This window comes from Aythya ferina (assembly GCF_964211825.1).
Source record: "Aythya ferina genome assembly, chromosome: 3".
In the NCBI taxonomy this organism is placed as follows: domain Eukaryota; kingdom Metazoa; phylum Chordata; class Aves; order Anseriformes; family Anatidae; genus Aythya; species Aythya ferina.
Window position 1 is genome coordinate 12,305,759 of NC_140298.1, and position 23,670 is coordinate 12,329,428.

General features: G+C 39.6%; 1 protein-coding gene across 6 annotated transcripts in view; it reads left to right on the forward strand.

Moving 5' to 3' along the window:
- MAP4K3 (mitogen-activated protein kinase kinase kinase kinase 3) overlaps positions 1 to 22,864 on the forward strand; it is an 80,385-nt gene extending 57,521 nt beyond the window's left edge. For 4 of the 6 annotated variants that reach the window (XM_084516149.1, XM_084516151.1, XM_084516152.1 and 1 more), the window contains 12 exons: positions 1,256 to 1,340; positions 2,395 to 2,474; positions 4,954 to 5,014; positions 5,096 to 5,213; positions 7,804 to 7,862; positions 10,352 to 10,455; positions 11,296 to 11,467; positions 14,063 to 14,131; positions 14,244 to 14,336; positions 16,194 to 16,264; positions 19,257 to 19,312; positions 21,358 to 22,864. In XM_084516149.1, the coding sequence (XP_084372275.1) occupies positions 1,256 to 1,340; positions 2,395 to 2,474; positions 4,954 to 5,014; positions 5,096 to 5,213; positions 7,804 to 7,862; positions 10,352 to 10,455; positions 11,296 to 11,467; positions 14,063 to 14,131; positions 14,244 to 14,336; positions 16,194 to 16,264; positions 19,257 to 19,312; positions 21,358 to 21,445 (1,056 nt within the window). In that variant the 3' untranslated portion in view covers positions 21,446 to 22,864. The remainder of the gene's footprint in view (positions 1 to 1,255; positions 1,341 to 2,394; positions 2,475 to 4,953; positions 5,015 to 5,095; positions 5,214 to 7,803; positions 7,863 to 10,351; positions 10,456 to 11,295; positions 11,468 to 14,062; positions 14,132 to 14,243; positions 14,337 to 16,193; positions 16,265 to 19,256; positions 19,313 to 21,357) is intronic. The other 2 variants (XM_084516150.1, XM_084516153.1) reach the window with 1 other exon arrangement.
- Positions 22,865 to 23,670: the final 806 nt, after the last annotated feature.

Sequence of the window (23,670 nt, forward strand, 5' to 3'; positions counted from 1 at the left end):
TTGCGTCTTCCACATTTTGCTTTTCCCATTGATTTTTTTTTTTTCTCTTGCACTAGTAAAACAGACCAACTCATGGCCTTCATAATAGTGATGCGAGAGATGGATGTCCAAACCCCAAAGAGGGCTCTAATTTCTGCTGCTTTTAATTTTAAACAGTTAATTCTGAATTATTTTCTTTGCTTTTTTACACTAAACTACATTCAGAAGGCACTGAAATTTGTGCAGACTTTCTTACTCAGCAGAAGTTTAACAAAAGAAATTGTTGAAATGTTGACAGGAGAGCTATTTGTTAATTCACTTATAGGTCAATAATAATTCACAAAGTATTGACAGAAAGTGAAAACGTTGTCATTCCATAGCCCTGTTATAGAATATATAGCTTTGCATAAAGGTGATGTCTGCTCATATTTGCGACGGAAACACTTACTTCAGAATTACTTTTATGTTTGCCTGTCTTTTGGTAAATAATTACATTTCACTTTACTACCTGTTTCTACTATATCAGTTTGTTATCTACTGTACTGTCAATCAGGTCTGTTTCCTAACAAAATAGGAGGGGTTACTGTGATGTTCAGGGAAGGATGGAGAAAGCCCTGACTTCTGCTTTTCAGTCATTGTGATGCGAATTTACTAATTATTCTTATAGACGTCCTTAAGTACTAGTGCTTCATTAGGGGGAGGATGGAGAGATTGACTGAAATATACTATGCAAGTCTCTTATTTAGCAGGCAAACTGATTATGGCAAACATAGGATTATGCTAAATAAGGAATGGAATCTTCTACCAGAGGTTTTCCTTCAGGTAGCTATCAGTACTGTAAATACATCAACTCAGAACAATGAATAGGAAATCCAAAACGAAGATTTTAATTGTGGTATGTCCTAGAGTTTTATTTCATGTTTGTGAAGTATGGCGAGAATAAAACTTCACTTTTGAGACTGTTTATAAAATCACAGAAATCAGGAACTTTTTCAGGTTTCTCACGTGTAGTAAGTACATGCTTAGACTAGTAATTTAAGAGCTGCTTCAGAAATGCTCATCCTGGTATGTTTGTTCAGAAGGGTCTTATGGACAAAGAAAATATCACTTAAAATATATATATATAAAAATAAATTCTATTTGCCAGCATGTTGTCTGGATAAGATTATTTTCCATGTGGCAAATGAAGCTACTCTTAACTTGTTAATACTTTTAAATCAAAATAATCCCATTGGAAGTGATGTGGATCTTTATTTATTTATTTTTACTTCTGCAGATGGGTGCTTGCTTTTCAAAGGTTTTCAATGGCTGTCCACTAAAAATTCATTGTGCAACATCATGGATAAATCCAGATACAAGAGGTAGTATGTCCCATCTATTTTACCTATTTTGTCCTCTCCTAGGCTTTCAGGAGTGTTTAGATAAGTACGACTATTCCCTTTAAAGTACCTTTATTTATGTAAGCAGTTCTTCAATTATACCACTCTTGTCTCAAGTACAGTGTGTTTTTTTAAATTACACTGAAGTATATGGGGCACAGTTTTCAACTTTAAAAAAGAATAAATTGCATGTTAACTAAAGGTAAAGAAATATCTTACTGATTGTGACCCAGCTCTTCTCAGCATTGTAGTCCAAAAGATATCATTCCTAATTTATTTTTAAAAATCTGACTTCCAGAGGTCCTACTTGAGAATTATTACCTCATCATTTACTTATTGTTTTTCCCCCTAATCTTCCTAGTTGTAGTGGTTAGTTTGGTGCATCTCTTAATTTTTACATATCTTTTTAGTGCTTTATTAAATTGCCTGATAAAAAGGATAATTGGTAACACTGTGCTCATATTACCTGCAGTTTCACCTGATTATAGGCTATGTAGACATGCTACAGAGCCAGTAAGCAAAAAAAGACTGTGTTGGTTTTTTTTAGAAACTGAAATTGTGAAAGTCAGTCTTTTCCACTGACACCTTCTCAATATGAGATGCCTGCCTTGTTTGGCTGTCCAAATGCAAACAAGGGTATTAATTAACTTCCATTGTCATTGCAATAAACAACAGGTGAATCATGCTCAAGAAGTGAGGCACCCCTAAAGTACTGTGAAAACTTTCCAGTCAATACTTCAGTCAATTCTTCCTTGTAGTTGTATTACAGCTGCTTTTTCTTCACAGTTTGTCACAAAAAAAAAACAAACAACAAAACACCACTCTTAGGTCTTAAAACAGCTTCATAAATTTAAGCTTCCTCGGTGAGATTATATTTTCAGACTCCATAACTATCATATGTTGGTTAATTTCCATGTGTGCAATTGTTTTAGTCTAGTTTTGACAAAAGTTCGGTCAAGTGCTGCATGCACTTATTTAAAAAAAAAAAAAAATAAAATTAAAGATCAGTATTGCTGGATTTGTTTTGTGTTTGCAGATCAATACTTGATATTTGGTGCAGAAGAAGGCATTTACACACTGAACCTCAATGAGCTTCATGAAACGTCAATGGAGCAGGTATATTTCTGGTTTGATACTTCTGTAAAAAAAAAACAAAACAAAACAAAAAAAAAAAAAAAAAAAACAGAAGCAAAAAAACCCACCACCATCCATGACAGTTTTTAGCCACTCATTAATGTAATATATTTCTATATTATCCTGGAGTTAAATGATTTGTCCAATAGTATGGAATTTCCTTGACATGTTTTGTATGAAGGTCTCTTTTTTTTTTTAAGTTATTTTACAAGATAGGATATTTACATCAAGCGTTATGTTTTGGCTACAGGGAAGTGAGAAGATCCTTTAAAAACTAGATTCCATTCTTTCAATCTTAAAAACAGTTTTGCTGATGAAACTCAACTTACTGAATCCCAGTTAAAACTGTCTTTGCAGAATCTGATAAATAGTAATTTTTTTGAGGGTATAGTGGGGAGGGGGAAATGCCAATTGCAGGTTTTTCTGTATGGTGACTTCTCCAGCTCTTTCATTAATCTCTAAGAGACTTGTTTTCTTTCCTGCCTTCTCCCTAACTTAGGGAGCTATGCATCTGCCAGCAAGATGGAGGAATTTGCAAGGACAGCCTTCACACTGTAAGCTGGAGGCACTGGTGTTTGTTCATTTTCCAGGGTCCAGACTTTGTAGAGATGTCTGTTGTGTTGAGAAGGAGGCTTGCACTGAGCCCCATGTAACCCATAATCATACTGGTGCTTGAGTTAGCTGGTTAAAACTTAGCTCAGGTACTTATCTGCTGCTGCACTTCAGCTGCAAAACATACCTTGAAGAATATCACTAATGCAATAATTCCTGCAGGCCAAACAGACCAACCAAGTTTTTGAAAAATGGCAAAAATGGAGAATAGATAAAATGAAACTCATGCTGTCATATCCATCCACGTTTTCTTTAAGTACCATGTTCTGTAGTGCATTGTCAAATGATGTTTTAAGTATTTTAATAAGCACTTGCAGACACAAAGAGGTGCTAGTAAAAACAACCAGTCGTGTCACTGGAGCAATGCGTGGCAGCCTAATCAATCTGCATATTTGAAGTACTGCTGTTCTTCTCTAATCCCCAGATCCAAACCCACTGAGTCACAGTACGCTTATGCAACTACAGCAGATCAATCAAATGTGCAAGTTAAATTTAGATACTGTCAGGCTGTTAGAATATTGCTATTTTTTTTAATAGTGTTTAGGTTATGAGAAGACTTCGCGAATAGAAAGTGCACCCTCTGTGCTGACCATTTGTTACATCCTTATTTATGATAGCAGTCAATAGGGCTTTAACTCCAATAGTATTTTTGAATCCTGTGTTTCACTGTTGTTTACTCCCTAGGTCTGATACAATTCACTGTAAAAGCAAAAGTAGTGTTCTTGGTTATTTTCCACTTCATTTCACTCTGCTAATGGACAAAGCAGAAATAATACGTGTATCCAGGAGTCAGTACAGCTTCAGGACGATCTCACACTCTTACAGAAAAACCTTCCAGTTAAAATACATGTCTCTTCAAATCTCTATAATACACCAGCAGGGAGATTACAGGTTTTTTTTAAGAGTAAAAAAAAAATAAAATAAAAAATCTTTCTGGGAGATCTGTCTCGTGCAATAGTCTGTTTCCTGCAACGGCAATAGGAAATGCCTATGAGCTCAGCCACTTTCTGATGTCCCCTCACAGTCAGTTCCCTTGGACGTCTCTACAGGCATTGAATTAGGCATGTTGGAGGGTACATCCCTGCCTGTTTGCCTTCATGTCCATTTATGGGCCTGTTGGACATCAGTATGTCTAATCCCTCGTTTACACTGTTGATACTGTCCCTTTCCATGAACACTTGTGGCAACAAGCTCCAGAAGTTATGTGAGAGGAAGGAAGAAAAAATACTGGTTTTTATCTTTTTTCTAAAAAGATGCCTTGACAGTTTCAGCCCCTTCTTTCTATCATGTCTATTAATTTGACAGATAACAATTCTGCCTTGACCATTTGTTGCATTCCTTGATCACTTCCGTGAAACGTGTAACCATATGCAGATGGAGAGTCGCTTCAAGTGCCAGTTCTAATTGTTTCAAGACACTTGGAATACTACAGGCTTTAGAATGGCTTTAGTTTATTGACCATGCTTTGTTTACTGAAGCTTATGTTGTTAAGTGTTTCTCCTTTGAAGGAGAAAGGCTGGTGGTTATTAAAATTTTTGAAAAAGGATGGATTGATCTTTATAATGACACTGTGGGCTAATTACAGTATACTTGAAGACCTGAATACAAAATGTTCCAATTGTCTAAATGTTAATGTGTATGTTAAATATAGTGTGTGTGCCTAAGATTTACTCAGAATTAACTCTGGAATCCAGGTAAATATTATTTGGCTTAAGCTAATTTCTGCTACAAAAAGCAAGTCAATATTAGTTTTGTCCTGTCGTCTATGCAGACATTAATTGATCGAGTTAATGTGCTCCTATTTTGTGTTTATTGAACTGAGTGTATGTTTTTTTTTCTTCCCTATCAGCTATTTCCTCGAAGGTGTACGTGGTTATATGTCATGAACAATTGTTTGTTATCAATATCTGGTAAGTTGCTCTGCCACCTGTGAGTGGTAGTATTGGTATCCATTTGTTTTCGTATTTGAAGTGTTTTTTTCTAATTTCCAGGTAAAGCTTCTCAGCTATATTCCCATAATCTGCCAGGACTCTTTGATTATGCAAGGCAAATGCAAAAGCTACCTGTTGCTATTCCAGCACATAAACTCCCTGACCGGATACTTCCCAGGTAAGTATGCATCATCGGGTAATATCAGAACATCTTAATTCAAAGAGTTCAGGGTATGCCTGTGAAAGTCTGGGAATCCCAAATAATTTGGAACTCTGTTCACATGTTCACACATTTCCATAAATAACTCACATGGGTGTTAGAGTGTAGACTTCTACGTTTACGTGAATCAAGATGTGACTATGCTCTTAACAGAGAACTGAGTTTCAGTATGTTTTACCTTCTTGTCTGGAAGCCTCTTGTTTCTGGGTATGGCTCTTGTCAAGCGTAGTCTAGCATGGCAAGTCGTGATTGTCCTTGTGAAACAGAATCTCAGATTAGTGTTGTACCTGTGATATTTCAGGCAAGTAGAAATGGTGATCTTATGTTAGTTACTTGCTTAAGCTCTGGGCAGCCTGTTTCTGTTCTATTAAAAAAATAGTTGCACTTAAATGCATTTCCCCACCTTACTGTGTTTTTTTATTTTTATTTTTTTTAAAAAAGGGGGGGGGAGGTCAAGATGATTAAGGCGACTCTTATTGCAAAGGGAATGGGCTGATGGGTTATTTTGAAAGCTGGGGAAAACAGAGGTGGAACACAGATTTGACACTCATCATTGGCACGTCATTTGCAGGTGAGGGTGGAAGGTATTACAAGGAAATTTGTGTCCCCAGATGCCTTCAGTAATTGTACATGCAGTCTCTCCAACTTTATTTACCACCAAGAGCATGCAAAATCCCAGAGACTGGGTACAATGGGTAACAAGCAAGCCTTAGGCGCCCATTCAAATTTAAGAGGAAGAGATAGTAACATTAATCTAGTTTGCAGATAAACTTCTGCTTCTTAGAGGGCATAGTTAATCATTGGATCTTCTCAAGTAATAGGCTTTTTTATTAGCAAATTGTATTATAGTAGACATGATTCTCGATTACCTTTGGTTCTGCTGACAGCCTATTAACATTTAATTCTCAGATTCAGGAAAGGCTTCTCGTTCAGTCATCTACAAACGTATAGGTGCAACACTTACCTAAAAATTGTGCTCTCCCTAGAGGCTAAATTCTTATTATCTAAGAGATAATTTGTACTTTTAAATGTTGTCTTCTGTGTACCTGCACCATGGTTCTGTTCCTTTCTCTTCCAAACTAACTTTGTTGGGATGGTTTTGGCTTGAGGATTTTATCAGCAGTGGACTGATGATCGTAATTATTACAACAATCATGTGTGGAAAAAATTCAGACTATGTTCAGTCTGGAATGACTCCTCAGTGAAGTTCCAGAAGGCTCAGAAAATTTCCTGTCCAGTCCTGTCACATCCCAAGAAAAATGCAGCACAACCTGAATGTGCGAGTGCCAAGCTAGTCGTTCAAAGGCACGACAGATTCATTTAGATAATCCGTTCTCCTGCTTTATCCTTTGGCTGTAAGGCGTCAGGGTAGTAACCTTAGCCAGGCAGACTACCAGAATTATATTTGAAGTATGTAGGAAAGCATTTTTTTTTCCCTATCAGACCACAAAGTATGTTCCGCAGCAAGTTCCTAGATAGTATGGTGATGAGTGCAACATGAATAATGTAGATGAACTAAAAACAAAGTTTTCTATAGAGGAAATGAAAAGCAAAGTAAAATTCCAAGTCATTATGTGAGGTTCAGTATGGTTGTCTGCCAAATGGTCTAAGCTCAACGTATGATACTTAGTAGACAAGTATTCAGAAGTAAAAAATAAGTCTGCTATAAGTCTCCTGTCCAGCTTCATTCCTTTGAGTGTCCTTCAGTTGGTCCTTTCAAGATTTTCATGACTTCTCCAGCCAAATTTGTGGTTACAGCATTTTTACACTGCTCAGTCCTACTACATTACCAATCATTTCTGGAAAGCTTCATTTGAAATGCTATGCAACTGTTTTCCTAGTTCATAGCTTTGACCACAGCATCTGCCTCTCTCTTCACTTATTCCCATCTTTTCTGCAGCATCAGTCAAATTAGTTATTTTTACCATCTATTTTACAACTGTGAGCAATCTCCATACAATCCGTAGTCTTCTAGTCAGTTCAGAAGCATTGATTTCCACTTCCAGCAAATAACACCATCTCCCCAGCTTATCTGATAGTTTTCATCATTTCTCAGGGAGTGTCCCCTACACGAGAGATCTTACAGAGCTGCCTTCCTGTCCTCCTTCAGCCCTCCTCTTGAAACTCATGCTGCGTTGCCTATGAAAAGCTTTCATAAAAAACTTAAGGTGTGAGTTTGCAAGGACAGCAGTCCAGCAAGCTATCCAGCACAACATAGTTTTCCACATTCCAAGTCCCCATGTCTTGTCTTGAACTGTAATGTCCTCGGGACAAGAATGGATTTTGTTACCTGTATTAGCATCCAGCACAAGATGCAACAAGTTATAGGTTGATTTCTAACTGCATTCGTAACGCTGGATAACTGAGCAGCATCTCAGTGCTTCATGGTGGGATCACACTGTGTGTTCTAGGCATTTTGTTTTGAGAAGAGATAAATAAATGTTTAACTTTCCTGGGGGACAAGTACAATTTTCACCGCAACAACATTCTGAAAAGCAAATTTATTCAGGTGCTTTAGTTGATTGATTATTCTGTGTTTATCTTGTAGGAAGTTTGCGGTGTCTACAAAAATTCCCGACACCAAATGGTGTCAGAAGTGTTGTGTTGGTAAGTAAAGATCTGCAGAATAAATGCCAATAAGAATCACAAATGGTGGCAGTATTAAGATTTCTGTGTCAGTTTTTGGAGGTCAAGGGAGAAGAGGCTTTTCTGTAATTATGAAACTATGCAACTGCAGACAGTGACCTCATCCTATTAATCCTTGCATTTAGGCAATGAAAACTTGCTCATTTTTGTCTTTGTTTTTGAAGATAAAAGTATTTCTCAAGAAAATGCAGGGAAGCAGAGTGCATGTCAAATGTTTAAGCTAGCCCTCAGGAAGAACCTAATCTCCATGGATGGAGTGACTTTAAGATTTTACCGTCGGGTTAAGTAAGCTGATTTACTAGTGGAAGGTGCAATGATTTATATTGGATTATAAAAACAAATAATGTTTTCAGTTCTTTGGGGACAGTCCCTGAAGACTCCATAGTGCATTCAAAGTGCCAACTACTGAAGAATTAAAGCTGTGGTGTGTTAAGAATGTTTTAAAGAGGGGAAAGGTAGCTGTGGATGATCTCGTAAATTCTTATCCCTGGGAATGTTTCATCTGGTGTCCCATAATCCAGTCTTTGGTGTGAGGAGTTAGACAGGAGATCTTCAGTGGTGGGTGAGCATCTATTGCTTATCCTGATGAGAATCTCCCCAAGATTGCTAAAACATCCTATGTTTGTTATCACTCCTTTGCCCAGCTCACCTGTTAAAACTTGTCTCTTTCTGGGATACAAATCCTTCAGGGTGTGGTGGGGTGTTAATGATATGTACTGTGTACGTTCGGGCCTTGCCTTAATTGAGGCGTCTAGTCAAGCTGTGACTGCTAATGGATGCTGAAAGGAAAACTTCAGCTTCTCCCTCCTCTGTGGTGTGGATGTCATCTGGGGGGTGTGGAGAGGCAGGGATCAGAGCAGGTACACGCGCTGGCACTTAAAGTTCATTTCAGAGCCCCTTTGTTTTAAGATAACTCCATTAAATGAGGGACATGGTGGTATGCTCCTCCGTAATCTTATGGTTTCTACACTACCAGGCACGGGATTTAACAGGAGTGCCGTGGGGGTTGGCACGATGAGGGCGAGTTCATTGTTGTGCTCAGAGACAGCTCAACCTAATAAGCCTGGAGCACTTCTTGCATGACGGGCACTGGGAATTTGTGATTGTAACAGGGGCAGCTGCAAAAGAGAGGTCCGAGGGGCAAGATCCCCCACCTACTGCCCTGCTTACTATGTGCAGCCTGAGTCTCCATTCCTGCTGGCAGCGTGAGGATCCCTTTGGCCTGGGGAAAGCAGCAGTGCCATAGGAGGCAGAAAAAGACCAGAAGTTCTGGTCTTGTTTCTCCTGCTTACAGGTGTTGCTAATTGCCTGTTTTGTGGTTTCTGCTGCTGAGTTCAGCCTTACTGAGGGCCATGCCAAGTGCTGTTTGCTGCCTTTTGCAGTTGGCTTGACTGAAGGTGAAGGAGAACTCGGGTTAATGACATTGAGCTTTTGTGTTTCAGATGCCAGTGGATTGTGAGTGGATTTTCTTGGCAGTGGAGTAGCATGAGCATTTTTCATCTATGTACATAGTACTGGGTTAGACGCTTGTTATTTGAGCTCTGTTGTTAATTGCCTGGTGGCTGGCTGATGGTTAGTTTACTGCAAGTTAACATCTGGTCTTTAGGTGTAATTGTACAAGGTGCGAAGTAACGCTTGTTGTTCCTAAGCAGTGCCAGCATATCCATTAGGGAGTGAAATGTTGTCATTACTGTAGAATTCAAGTTGTAAAATTCCAGATTTCACAGTGCCCAATTTTCGCAACTTGATTGTCCTTTTTACAATTCTAAATTGAACCCTGATAAAAAATAGAAATGGAGCAGTGGATTGGAAACTGATGTCACTTTAAAACTGTATTTCATCCTGGTCAAGAAGTGCTAATCAAAAATACGGTATGTGGCTTTCAGACTTAGCATTGTGGTGCTTGAAAGGCAGCTGAGCAGTTCTCAAGTGACAGTGGCTGTTTAGTTCCTCATGGATAATTGTCCATGTCTCATCAAAAAAGCCATTCCTTAATAGCTTCTCGTGATAATTTGGAGAGAGTTTAAGCAAACCAACGTGTTAGAGCACGATACCTCAAATGTTTGTGACTCCCCTTTTTATTATTAATTGTCTAAAGTAGTAAATCCCATCTACTGTTTCAAAAAACAAAAACCAATATTATTTCGAGCTGAAGCGGTGAAACATGCCAAAGCTCTCTTGTGAGAGTTGTTTGTTATGGCTAATTTGGCACCAGCTGCTTGCTGTTCATGCCCAATGGAAAGGCAGCCCCTGCTCCAGCATGCTCCCTGCCACCATTTTTTAAGTGTAGATGTTGACTTTTCAGCAGCTTCCCTTCATGAAAGATTAGGGTAGGGATGGGAGGAGTTATTTTCCAGAAATGTATGGACTGTTATTTAGCTGAAAATTGTTTATGATTTATAATTGCTTATTATACTGATGTACCCTACCTCCTCTTCTTTTTTTGGCAGTGAGGAATCCCTACACAGGCCACAAGTACCTTTGTGGAGCACTACAGTCTAGCATTGTTTTGTTAGAATGGGTTGAACCAATGCAAAAATTCATGTTAATCAAGGTAATGCTGCAATAAGGTGAAATACTCTGATGCTCATTTCTATTTGTCTTGTAATGATTTGTTATGAATAAGTATTGGCTATTACTTGTGTTATTTAATAACATTAAATAAGTAAATAACTGAGTCATTACCATGCATTGACTTTTCTCACAGTTTCTGTTTAATTACCTTGCAGATATTTGAAAAGCTATTTTCAATATGCATTTACTGACTCAAAATGTATATAGGAACCTTGTTTTTTTCTTTTGTGGTGCACTTCAGTTGAAGAACAAAGCCCTCCTTGCATGAGCATTGCCTTTTAGTTGCACAATAGAAAACTCTGGCTTGCAGACTGAGGCATGGCCAAATGGAGGGGTTAGAAGTGGGCCTGTTTCCATACCATAGAGAAGGTAGCCAAATACTCTGTGGTTTGAGATGCCGTAGGTGCCCAGAAATGTTTGACACCATCAGAAGAGATGGAACCAAGGTGCACTCTTTTTTTTTTTTTTTTTTTTCTAATGAGAGGCAGCTGCTATGACTTAATCAGCCTAAGAAGCAATGGCTTTGAGACTCCATACCTAAGGGGACAATCCTGGGTATAGCACTCTTGTCCTCTGTGAGCAGCAGCACAGAGCACACATGATGAAAGGCATCCCATCTGTTTTAACCAAATCGGCATGAAGACTTTCTAATTTTCTTAACTTGAGGCTTTCTGTATCTGTCTAATACTGTTATCCAAAGGAGTCAACTAAGTGTTATAAAATATACAAAATAAAACTTACTGTATGGTTTAAATAGCTAATAGCAACTGGAACTAAACTTGTTTCCCTTCTAATGCATATTTTTTGTTTCTTAATCTAGCACATAGATTTTCCTGTACCTTGTCCACTGAGATTGTTTGAAATGCTGGTAGTCCCAGAGCAGGAATTCCCTTTAGTTTGTGTCGGTGTCAGTAGAGGAAGAGACTTCAATCAGGTGGTGAAGTTTGAGACTGTCAACCCAAATTCTACCTCTTCATGGTTTACAGAAACAGGTTTGTGCATGCTGTTGTGATTGCATTCAGAAGTGTTCCTTGCTCTTCTGTTGGAGTTGAAGTACTAGAAAGGTAGTTTCCTTTGACAAAACTAACGGTTAAATCATTAAAGCTGAGTGATCATGATAAGTCTTTTGTTTAAAGGGGTATCTGGATGTACCTGCTTGTATATGCACCCTTGTTTTTTGTTGGTTTTTTTTTTGTTGTTTTTTTTTTTTTTTTAAAAGTGTTTCTACTGTTGAACCAATTGGACTCCTGTTAGTCTCAAGGATGGAGTTGTGGTTTCTCGCATTTCCATAAATAAGTCTGTAATTGACTTTCAGCCACTGTGCTGTTCTGTGCTTTGCGCTGGCGCTGCGACTTTTGTTTATTTAATAGATTTTAATAGAATTACACTCTGAGCTGTTTCTTTCAAAATCACTGTAGGTGTGGTTTGGCTTTCCTGCAATAAGCCAGTAAGGTCAGAAATGGTGTTGTCAGCCTTCTGTTGGGAGGGAGCACGTTTCTATTTTGATGTTTATGGAATGAGAAAACAACAAGAACCACTGATAGCAGGGAACCAAGCACTTGTCCATCACTGGTCTGGGTGCTGTAAAAGTAAGGAAGCCGCCTTTGGTGCAACAGTAGAAACTCCTTGCAAAGGAAATGTGCTCAGAATTATTTTTCTAGAGTCACAAGGATCTCTCTAAACATAGCTACAGCAGTGAGCCAACCCCAGTTATGGCTTGCAGGGTTAGAAGCAGTAAATAACTTAGTTGTTATCAGCCATAGAATCTGTGTTGATCCACCGTGAATTTGTGTGTTGCCCTGTGCTGGCATAAATGTGTGTATCAATCTGGCTAATTGGATACCGTGGAATTCACTAAGTAGTAGCTGGCATTGGAAAGATGCCTGCTGACTTTCTTGCTGCTGAAAAGGATATGTCAGAGTGACACAATTAAAAGAATTGGTACAAAACCAAAGTGATCAGTGGATGGCCGATTAATGTACTTACTACATCAGAGTTGGTGCATTTTATTTTCGAGCTCATGTATATTTATGTGCCTGTGACTCCAGTGGAGTCAATAAAAATAGCATGCTGAGGGGAAATTCTTTGAACCGTAACATCTTGTTGTCATTCTTCTTTCAATATTGTCTTCATCAGTATGTAAATACAAGAATAGTAATCCCTTCCCAGTTCCTTTTTTTTTTAATGTTGGTAATTTAACACTGCTTTGTGCTTTCCAGAAATATTTCTTAAGCTTCCTTGAGTCAGTTGTGTCTTCCCTTATTGTGTCTGTGTTGTTTTCTTCTATTTATTTAACACTAATTTAAACTCTTATGTTGTATTGTTTTTTTCCTGTCCTCTGCTGGCAGGAGGGCGATAATGCAATCAAAAAGATTTATTTCTTTTTAATGAGGAAAGTGTTTACCACATGGTCGCAAATATTTTTGTTTGACATTTGGCATTTGTTTGTGAATTCTTTCAAGAAAATGTCTTTATCAGACAATTAGCTGGCAGAGACTTACCGCAGGGGCTTGCTTTCTTCCCTTCCCATCCCTCTCCTGTTAGCTTCAGCCAGCGAAGTGCATGTTTCTACATTACATGATGTGTTTGCACAGGTGTATATCCTCCAGTCTTTCTGTTGCATGCTTTCATCATGGCTATATCCACTGTTGGTTAAGATCACGCATTCAAAACTGGTTAAGGTCGTTAATGTATACCTTCCAAGACACCTAACAGCAAAAAAGAGATGGAGAGGCCATCTCGAGGAGCACACTTCTGCCATCATCCTTGAATTTTTTGGTTCTCAACAGTACCATGGAATTCATTATGTATTTTAGGTAACATGCTCTAATTTCTCAACTCTAACAGATTGATTGAGTTTCTATTTTTTGTATGAAAGAATGCCTACAGAATCACTGGCAGCAATGTGGAGTTACTAAGAGCTGCTTTTTGTGTAACTCCAAAGTTAGCAAACAAATGGACCAAACTGCACTTCTCTTTTGAGTTGACATGTCCACTGATCACTTGTGGGTCAGATCCCCCTGTTTTTGCTGTGATGAAGACTGCTGCAGCTGTAACCCAGAAGAAAGGAAGGTAATGCTTCCTTTCAAAGTTTGGAGAAGGAAATTGTCCCCCAGTTTCTAATAACTGGGGGTGGAAAGTCTAAAAAGAGCAGCAAGAATTAAGTTCTAATTTTAAAAGTCCCTAGCAAGATGTAGAAATAAAGGCAGAAGAAAAATGGACTGAAACAGCATTCACAGTTAGTGTGAAAAGCCTCAGATGTATGCGGTTTTTTGCAACAGCAATATTAAATGAGACTAGTGGAGAAAAAAGAACAACAATGTACATGAGTTTGCTTTTGTGACTTGGCTCAGAAAAGCCTGGATTAAGTCCATACTTGATAATATTACAGCTTCAGTTTTCTCATCACAGTCAACAAGTTGGATCAGTGGACATGCCCTTCTAAGAGAAGAGAAATGTCACTGGTAAGATGATTGTTTTAAGTAGATAAAAAGACACTAACCCATTAAATTGTCTCAACTTCTAGAATTCAGTTTCAAATTCATGGTAATTTAGTTTACAAACTAACACTCTTGTTTTTCTTACAGACACTACAGAGACAAGTGTTGTACATGTAACACAGCTGGAGAGAGATACCATTTTGGTGTGTTTAGATTGTAAGTTTCAGTATCAATGAAATATATACATGCGCATGCATACTGTATATCTTCAAATTAGGTCATATATTGAAGATTAATTCTTTGTTGATGTATCCTATTTATTGTCTAGGCTGCATAAAAATAGTGAATCTGCAAGGCAGGTTAAAATCCAGCCGCAAGCTGTCATCAGAGCTCACATTTGACTTTCAAATTGAATCAATAGGTAAGTTGTTTTTTGTTATTAGTATTGAATATTTGATTAGATTATTTACTATTACAGCACAGAATTACTTGAAAACTGTCAAGTCTTCTGGTATGTAAAACATTATCACATGCTCACTTGGAGCTCGAAGGCTCAGTGAAAGGCTCAGCATGCTGCATAACATTCTTCTCTGGGAGCAATAACTCTGGAGTCTTCCCTGATGAGACTGAATAGTCTGGCAATATGATGGAGACCTTCAGCATGGAAAACCTTAACGCAGCCTGCTTAAACTCTGTGACTCACGCATGGCCAACTCATTCTGCGTGTGTGTTCATGCAGTCCATTTTTATAAAGCAGCTCAAACAAAAAATGTGTATACGTCACGCTTAACAACTGGCATTGTTTATGTATTCTTGTAAAGAATCTGAATTTGGTTTGTGAAAGACAGAACGCATCCATTCTGATAGTTTTCAGTTGGTTACGTGCCTGAATTACATCACCTGCTTTTGAAAACTTGAGCTTGTGAAACTCCTGAGGAAGTTAACTCTCACAAACAGAGAGGCAGACGAGAAGGCAGCCCTTTCTCTGTTGTAGCTTCAAACCAAAAGGCTGGAAACTGCATTGCATGTGAGCTTTCATGGTCTCAGAGGCATCTACAGGATGCATAAGCTTACTGAATGGAGAAAATCCTCACCCTGCCCTAGCAAATCTCCCAGTGATTGTAAAGAGTTTTGAGGGATTAGGGAAGGAAAGAGATGAGGCACCAGGGCAGGAGAAAGCTGGGTTGGAACGGGGAAGCTTTGCAGAGGGAGGAGTGGGGGGAGTGTTAGATTGTTGGGAAGGCAAAGGCAGTTCTAGTTCCAGGCTGTGGAGTTGATGAGAGGTGGGACCCAAGGTTAGGTGATATGGGGAAGGAATTGTGTGGAAGAAATAGTTTGGAGCCCCGGTGGGAAGAGTGGGACAAGGTAGGATGTGTGCATAGGTGGAGGGTAACACCAGAAAAGGAAGAACAGTGAGAACAAAAATAGTAGAGAGGTGGAGGGATTTCCTCCTGAGGAGAAGCTTAAAAGTTTCGAACTAGTAGTTCGAACAAACTCAGAGGAAAGGACAAAAAACGCTGACATGGAAAATGTTTTTTTATGGCTTGTGTTGGTTAGGAATGGGGGAAAGGAAGGAGTAAATGGACTTGAAGCTGCTCACTGTGGGTAGTACCTCTGCATGTGCTGTAGCCCTGCCTCTGCTCATCACAAATGAGCTGCTGCTGGCCTGTTCTGGCCAAACAAGTGTTTCCAAAGAGCTCTGCTCTACTTCCTGCATCCCTGCTGTAATTGATAGAGGCAGGGTGCTGGATGCAGGTAGAAACAGATTGTTCCTAGGGACCTACATGCTTGTGCCCCTCTCTTTGAGGAAGGCCCTGGACCCGTTTCCTTTCACAGGGTTCGAATGCAGGTGGCTGTCGTGTGGTTGTGTTTGTGTGACAACGGGAAGGGCTGGGAGGTAGAGGTTTCCGTAAAGCTCTGCTCAGCTGTTGCGTAAAGACCCTATTAACCAACAGATGCTTGGTGACTGCAAAATATCACTGCAGTATGCCTGTAACTCTTATGCTGGAGCTCAATGTATATTTTCAGCAAGCATTAGAATGGAAGAATGTTTCTTTTTTTCACGAGAGGACCATTTTTAGGGCTAAATATCAGACAGAAAGGTCTTCTAGTTAGGTGAGAATATTTCTAAACCCTGGTCTTTAAGTAAAGTCTGTGTGCATAAACATAATACAATAACATATGTATATACACATTTTGAAATTGCAGCCATATGCTTTTGGCCTTGGAAGTGTTGACACTATGCCTGAAAACTGATTCCATTGTTTTTTGTTGTTAGTCTGTCTACAGGACAGCGTGTTAGCGTTCTGGAAACATGGAATGCAAGGAAGGAGTTTTAGATCAAATGAGGTGAGTACTGCATTGCATTTTGCTTCAAATACTAGTTTTTAATATAAGTCAAGCTCAAGACAAATGCATGAAAAGAGTGAAACATTTCAGTAACTTCTGAACATGAGACCTGGAAGGTGAAGTCTCATTCCAAGTGTACCTCGTAAGCTACAAACTAATTAGACTTGCTGTTCCAAAGAGGAAACCTTCAATGTTGGAGTATCTATTGAGAACAAAGAACCTTTTATTCCTTCCTTGATGGAATGCTGCATGAATTAGCTGAGTTGGGGATGCTGTCCTTGTAACTTGGTGGGATAAGATGCCCATGTTGCACAGGTAGGGGAAAGCAGTGGAGAATCTAGCCAAACAAAACAAATTGGAATAGGTCAAGATTTTTTCTGCTAGATGGGCCACACATTTTTGAAAGGAAGCTTCATGAACTGATCAGAAATAATGGAGTAGTGCCTCTTCTCTAATTGGGAAGTGAGCTGAGCTGGAATGTTGCAAGGGTTGCAAGGCCATGGCTGATATGGAGCTGTACCAGGAGTCACTGTCAAGTCTAATATACAAAGCAGAAAGCAGTAAGAGACCTGATGGTGATGCCATAAAATGTATCCAAGCCTAATTCTTGGTTACATTAGTCTTCTTCAGTTTAAATTGCTTGGAAGACCAACCTCAGTAGTCCCTTAGCCTCTCAAGATGGATACCAGAATCTGGGCTTTGCCAGTAGTTGCATGCTCCAGTGCTGAGCTTTAAGTGTTGAATGAGTTGCCCATTGTTTGTTTTTTTTTGTTTGTTTGTTTTGTTTTGTTTTTTGTCTCCTCCATGTTTGCTTGGCTTTGGAGTCCTTTGAAGTTTTTAGTGCTCATTTTCAGAAGAATAATTTTCCATCTGAAGAGATTGATGTAAAGGTTATTTTCTACAACTTCTGTGCAGTCCCTTTTTTCAGCCACTTAAACAATGTCTAGAAATTGTGTCAAACCATTGTAAATACCTTTACGACTCCCTTTTTCCTGCTGCAAACTTTGTGCAACCAGGTGTGAGTGAAAACACTGTGCTCTGCAGGATTTTCCGGAGCCTTTTAGTTTATTAAAGACTGCTTGCAGACTTAACCAGCTGTTTCATCAGTGTCACATTTGCTGAGAGATTGAGCTCATTATGACTAGTTGTATTTTAATGTACACGTACAGTCACACCATGCCAAACTTAGATACTCCGTGTTGTTACACAACTCCATTTATTTGCACAAAGCCACAGCTGACCTTATCTATGCTGACAGTAGTTCTGCCCTTTTGTGGCAAGTCGGACCAGGAATTGGAGTCAGACTGCTTTCTGACTTCCAAATGTACCAATGCTTTTTGTGGCATTTGTGCATGTTTGATCACCAGGCGCGATTGTCGTTTTCCCAAAAACTCATAATGTTGAGCTGCAGCTCCCCTGCTGTTAGCACAGACCGTGAGGAGGAGATGATGCTGCTAGGCACTTCTCCAACCCCAGGCTGCTGCTAGCAGCATTCTGCAAGCCTCAGCGTATTACTCCACCCATTGGCACTCAGTAGCTCTGATCCAGTTGTGAGAGGACGTGCCCCAGAGTGCTGCAGCACAAATGGATGCTTTATATTGTTTATATAAACCATAAGGAACTCTGTCATCTTGGTTTGTTGTTGTCAAGCCAAAGCCAGCACCTAAATGAAGAACAGACGGCAGAACTGAGCTGTTGTCAGAAGGACAGCCACCCAAAATTTATTTTCCATAGAACATACATAGGGTAAGCTCTCAAGCTTTTTTCAATTCCTTATCTCTCCTGGCTGTACTAGTACATTCATTACTTAGTGCGAATATTTTTGTACTGTGTGCTAAAGTAATTAAAAAAAAGAAAAAAAGAATAAAAATAAACGACCAGCCTGACTTTGCAGCACATTTATCTTTGAAGACATTGTTAGTGGAGATTCTCTAGTCTAATATTAGCCGGTCTAATTGAGGATAATTTCACCTACTTGTAAAGTTGCTTCACCTTTTCATTCCACAGCTGTGACATTCCACAGTGGCTTGATTTGATTGATTGGGAAGAATGAAACAACAAGGAACTGTCTGAATTCTAAGACAAGACTCTCGGAATTTGGGCCAAAATGTACAGGCTCAGCCCCACAGCAAGCAGGAAGTAACTTACTTCAAGTGGGGAGCTTCACTGATGTGAATTAAAATTTTTTTCTGAGTTTGCAGTGCCAGAAGTGAATTCATGAAGTCGGCTAATGCTGCTAGGACCTGGGGAGGAGAGAAAAATCTCTTCTGTCCTCAAAAACATGAAATGTGGCTGTGTAGAAAGGGATCTTTGTAAACACTGCTTCCCTTTCACAGTATGACTCGATATCCTTCGGAGTGTGCAGTGTGCTTTGGTTGACTTTAATTAATAACGTGCTGTTTTCTTTGGTATTCGTATCATCATAAAGATGTATCTCAAATACAATTCACCAGCCATATACAAAGCTCTATTGCACTAGTCTGAAATGTCCAAATACTGTATTTTCTTTACACAGTGGGCATAAGTGCCACAAGTTCGGTGCTTTCCCTGTTCAGGTTTTCAGAAGATGAACTTCCTGCATCGTTGTTATGATTCAGAATTTCAACCATAGGTATTTTTTGTGTCACTTACCTGACCCATTTCCAATGTCTGCTGTAGGGTGAGACAAATGACACCCTTACAGGTACCTATTTCGATCATGGCTGTGAAGAGAACTGCGCCAGTAGCAGCTCAGGTGCTGTGCTGAGCCTGTTGATTGCAGTTGCTACCAGAGGAACTCGCATAACATAGCAGGAATTTCAACAACCAAACCACCACGACCAAAAACCACTTAGATCTCGTTCAAGACTTACAGTTGCATTGAACTCTCTCGCTACCTTACATGAGCAATAAATGGGTAACATCATAGTCAATTCTTTTCGCTAGTTTGATTTTAAAAATAAAAATAAAAAAGTGTACTTAACATGTAAATACTTGTTTTATTTTTGTCTAGATCACACAAGAAATTTCTGATAATACGAGGATATTCAGGCTTCTGGGATCTGACAGGTATGAAGAGAAGCGAGCATGGCATGCTAAAATAGAAAAATGTTCTCCTTCTACCTTGTGGAAGTTCTTTGCTTGTTTCTTGTGATTCCTTTTCTAGCCATCTTACTCATTCCTTTGTGTACATGTTCACCTTTCAGCCTTTTAAATTTACTTTTTTCTTCAAAAAAAAAAATTCTTCTGAAAGTGTTTGTGGGCTTCCAGAAGTACTTGGCTGTAGTAGGAAGCTCGTACTTCGCTGCAGTTACAATCTCCAGGAGTGTCTTTCCTTTTTAGCACCATAATTCCTTTGTTTAACTGTTGAAATCCTTACTTTCAGATGCTCTGCTGCAGTAGCTCATCAGTATCTCCTTCTTAGGAAAATAAATAAATTAGATGTCTTGCTTTCTCCCTCAGAAAGGAGCTCTGATGGTTGTCCTCTCAACAAGACAGCCCAGTTCTTGAAGAGCTCTTCATAATTTTTAGCGTAGCTGTTCTTTGGCGTTTCTTTTACAGGACACAAATGCTGTGTCTGTCTGACCCATCAGATCTAAGCTTGCCCAGTCAGTCACTGCTATTTTAGGAGTGTCACTGACTTCCTCAACTTTCTCTGCCCTGCTGTCGAACTTTGTACTTCTTTAACAGCCATGAAAGCAGCAGATGTTCTGTCTTCTGGGGAGCGCGTGCTGACATGGTGGTTTCACCAGTAACATACTCGTGTGCAGTGCAAAGCCACATTTTGATTTTGGAGAATTGCCTGTCCTCTGCCACTTGCAGGAAACGCGTTTCCTTGTCGCATCGTGGCACTACCAATAAGCTTCAGAGCAACCAGAGGCTTTCCTCGTGTTCTGGTTGCCCAAGCTTGGTGCACAGCCCTGTAATTACCTCAAACATCAGCGGCACCAAATGGTGCTGTGGCTTTGTCAGCTGCCTACCTCATGGCAGTTTTTGCTGGCTGGGGGTTGAGGATTCTCCCTTACGTGCAATACCTGGTAGCTTTTTGGTAATGAGTAATTGTAAGCAATACTCATCTCTGACCTGAGGGTTTTACTCTCCCTGTGCCAGTGAGGTGTGCGTGGAGCTCGGCTTTATTGTGTCACTTCTCAGGTGTTGAGAGACAGCACAGCTCACTTTAAAAACAAGCCTGGCTTGAGAATGGAACATGACATTGCAAATCATTGCCTTGGAGAACAGTGTCCTCCTCTCTCAGTACTGTTCCATCTATTCCCATCCTACACTAATAGTCTCCCAGATCTGAGACCGTGTTTAAAGACTTCACACTGCGATGAAGCCGAATTGCAGATTTTTCAGACCTCGTTTTGGTTGCAGGTCTGTCAGATTTTGTGCTGGAGCTGTGAAACCTTTGCCAGTAACACGCCATTTCCTAGGCAGTTCGTAGGAACTGGGGTTCTGAGAAGCCAAGAAGCCTGGCATCAGTGTGATGAAAGCTGGCGTGCTATTTTCTCCCAGCAAGCCGGGAATCCCTCATGGCATGAGGTGTCATGCCCTTTATGGAGCACATTTAGCAGAGCGTTAGTTTTGAAGCAAGCAACCTTTTTTTGGAGTGAATCCACAATAGCTGGATTTGGATTTTGGGGGTTGTTTGTGGAGAATTCACTACACCCTGCTCCATTGAGCAGTTATAGCAGTTCTTGCCTGATTAAACATCTCAAATAGTTTGTGAAATTGACTTTGGATTGCTGACTTCTCTCCTTTGAAGAGAGCAGTCTGATGCAGGGTATCTCTTATGGTCCTTGCAGTGGTAGTAGAGATCCAGCTAACCCTGTGTCCTGTCTCCAATGTTGGCCAAAAGCGGGTGGCAAGAAAAGAGTACAAGAGAAAACTCTGCATATAATGATGCTTGCTTTGAGAATTCTCTCATCTCACAGGTTTTTGTCTCTCTGGAACTTGGCAGGAAGTTTCTGTGGATATAGGGACTGTTGATAGCTTACGCAGGCTAAGGGAAAGGCTAAAATCACAGAAGATTGAACCTTGGTCATCTGTCGTGTCCAGTGGCTGGGGCAGACTAAGGTTGACTTGACTTTGTTGCTGTTTTGCTTTCATTTCAGGGTCGTGGTGCTGGAGAGTAGGCCGACAGACAACCCAACAGCCAACAGCAATTTGTATATCCTGGCAGGGCATGAGAACAGTTACTGAGAACAGCGCACGGCAGCTCACCATGACAAGATAGCACTCCTGCTGCGGCGATCATGGCTGGCTGAAATTGCACAAAAGCTGCAGTGACCCGACTTCAGTTACTTTATAATTTATTGTGGCATGAGAGAAAGACGAGACTTGTGGTATGGACACATAAGCATTAAGATACCACGGAAGTGCTTGATTTACTGTTATGTAATCTTTGTACATATGCAGTATTTTTCAGTGAAACTTCGTGCTGAAGACCTACACTGACTTTCTGTAGATAGTAGTCCTCCTGTTAAGTACAAGTGTCTTACCTGTACAGATGTAAAAGTCACTGAGGATGCAAAAATGAAATCGGGGTACTATTTTAAGGACTTGTCGTGTGTTTATTATAAAGTGGGATGCTAGCAACAAATATAGTTCATTTAACAACACTATTGTATTTTATTATATGTAATTTACTAATACAAATAAATCCTAACTTTTAGAAATTGTAACCAAGGCTGTAATCAGATTACAATCTTGTTTTAATTTTGATGCAACACACTGGTGTTCATGTTTGCACAACGTATTGAGATGTGATGTATTTAGTCACAAAGGTAAGCTGTGACTTTGTGGATATGACTTGGGCTTCAAAGATCCCCCTTTTTTTCCTTGAGTTTACTCGGGTAGTTTTCTTTGTGAAACAAACCAGTTAAACACCTGTATTTTTATATTTAATTAAAACTCTCTTTACGATTACTTCTCTATGCTTGAAAACAATACTTCCTGGATGGGTGTCAATCCCAGACTAGTGGTACCTTCCTGTAACACTGCAATAGGTGTTTGAATTATTAGTGTATACAACGATAAAAATTAGTATTACTCTTCATCTTACTAAATAGTTTCATATCACGATGAAAAGCAGCAACATTCCACATTGTGGAAATGGCTCAAAGACGTTGTCATTTTTGACTTTTTTTTGGCCTTATAACCATTTTCACACTTCTTTTTTTCAATTTAGGATGTTAACACATGGCCAAAATAATTTAGTTACTACCTCATTCAAACAATACAATGGTTACTACGCATCACAGGAACTTAGTTTTGATCAGAAGTATTTTTGATTGCTATTTTCCAATGGAGTATGTAAATGCCAAGTTTTAGCAAAATGCACACATTTGACTCCTTTTTTGTATATGTTCTTTATATTTTATTGTGATAATATACACTAAAAACAAACTAAATTTAAAGTGATTTATGGCCTGCATTATTGTTGTGATTGGTAATGCTTTGAAATATGTTCCCTAATGTATATAATGTAAAATAAACTTTTTTTAACATGTTGTTGTACAAGTAGATTACCACCTGCACTAATTTCCACAGAAGACTAAAATCTGTTGATGGAACATACTGAGTCTTGAATTCTGCTATTAAATGTTTGTGCCAAATGCAGAAGCTGGGCATTTCTGAATGTATGAATGATCAGGCTGCTGGAGGTCTGCTGCATTTAGACTAGCACTTGAGGGTAGGTATTATTACTCTTGCTCCCCCTTAGGCAACAAATATCTGTGTTTTGGACACATATTTCCAAATTCCAACTTATTTCATTTTTTTTCCCCTTAGAGTAACTTAGCCCCTCCTCTCTTGGTTGCAAAATTTGATTTTTATTTTTTTCAGCAGGGTTGTTTTTTTGGTTTTGTGCCTGTGAGTTGTTGGCTCTGCTGGCCCCGTCTTTTGCCTTGCGCTGAACCTCAGTTACGCCTTGTGGGAGAGGTGGTGACACCAGCCCTGCTGCAGAGAGGCTGAATTCTCAGAAAAGGCGAGAAGTTCTGGGTGTTTTACAGCACATTTGTACTGCTGCTGCTCAAGGGGGGATTTCCATCCTCCCTCCTGTCAACTATTCTTCACTTCAACATGCAAAAAGTAGCAAAATTTGAACAAAGTACAGTATGGCTGATGTACGAATGAGAGCTCCCTGAACTTGCTTCCTCCTCTTAGGTTTCTGCAGCAGCTTGGGCCCACTGGAGTGTTGTTTGGGGCTTTTGGGCCACTGCTGAACTCCAGGCAACAGGAGCTTGGGGAAGATGGTTTTTATTTTGGTTGAGCATTTTTGGTACAAGGATGCGTGCTGGGCTGCAGCTGGGATTGATCACCAAAGTCAAGGAGGACAGGGAAGTGGGAAGGGGATCGTTGTGCTAGGACAGGCTGTCTCAGATTTACTCTTACAGCCAAGACAACTTGGCTCCCATGTGCTGCTT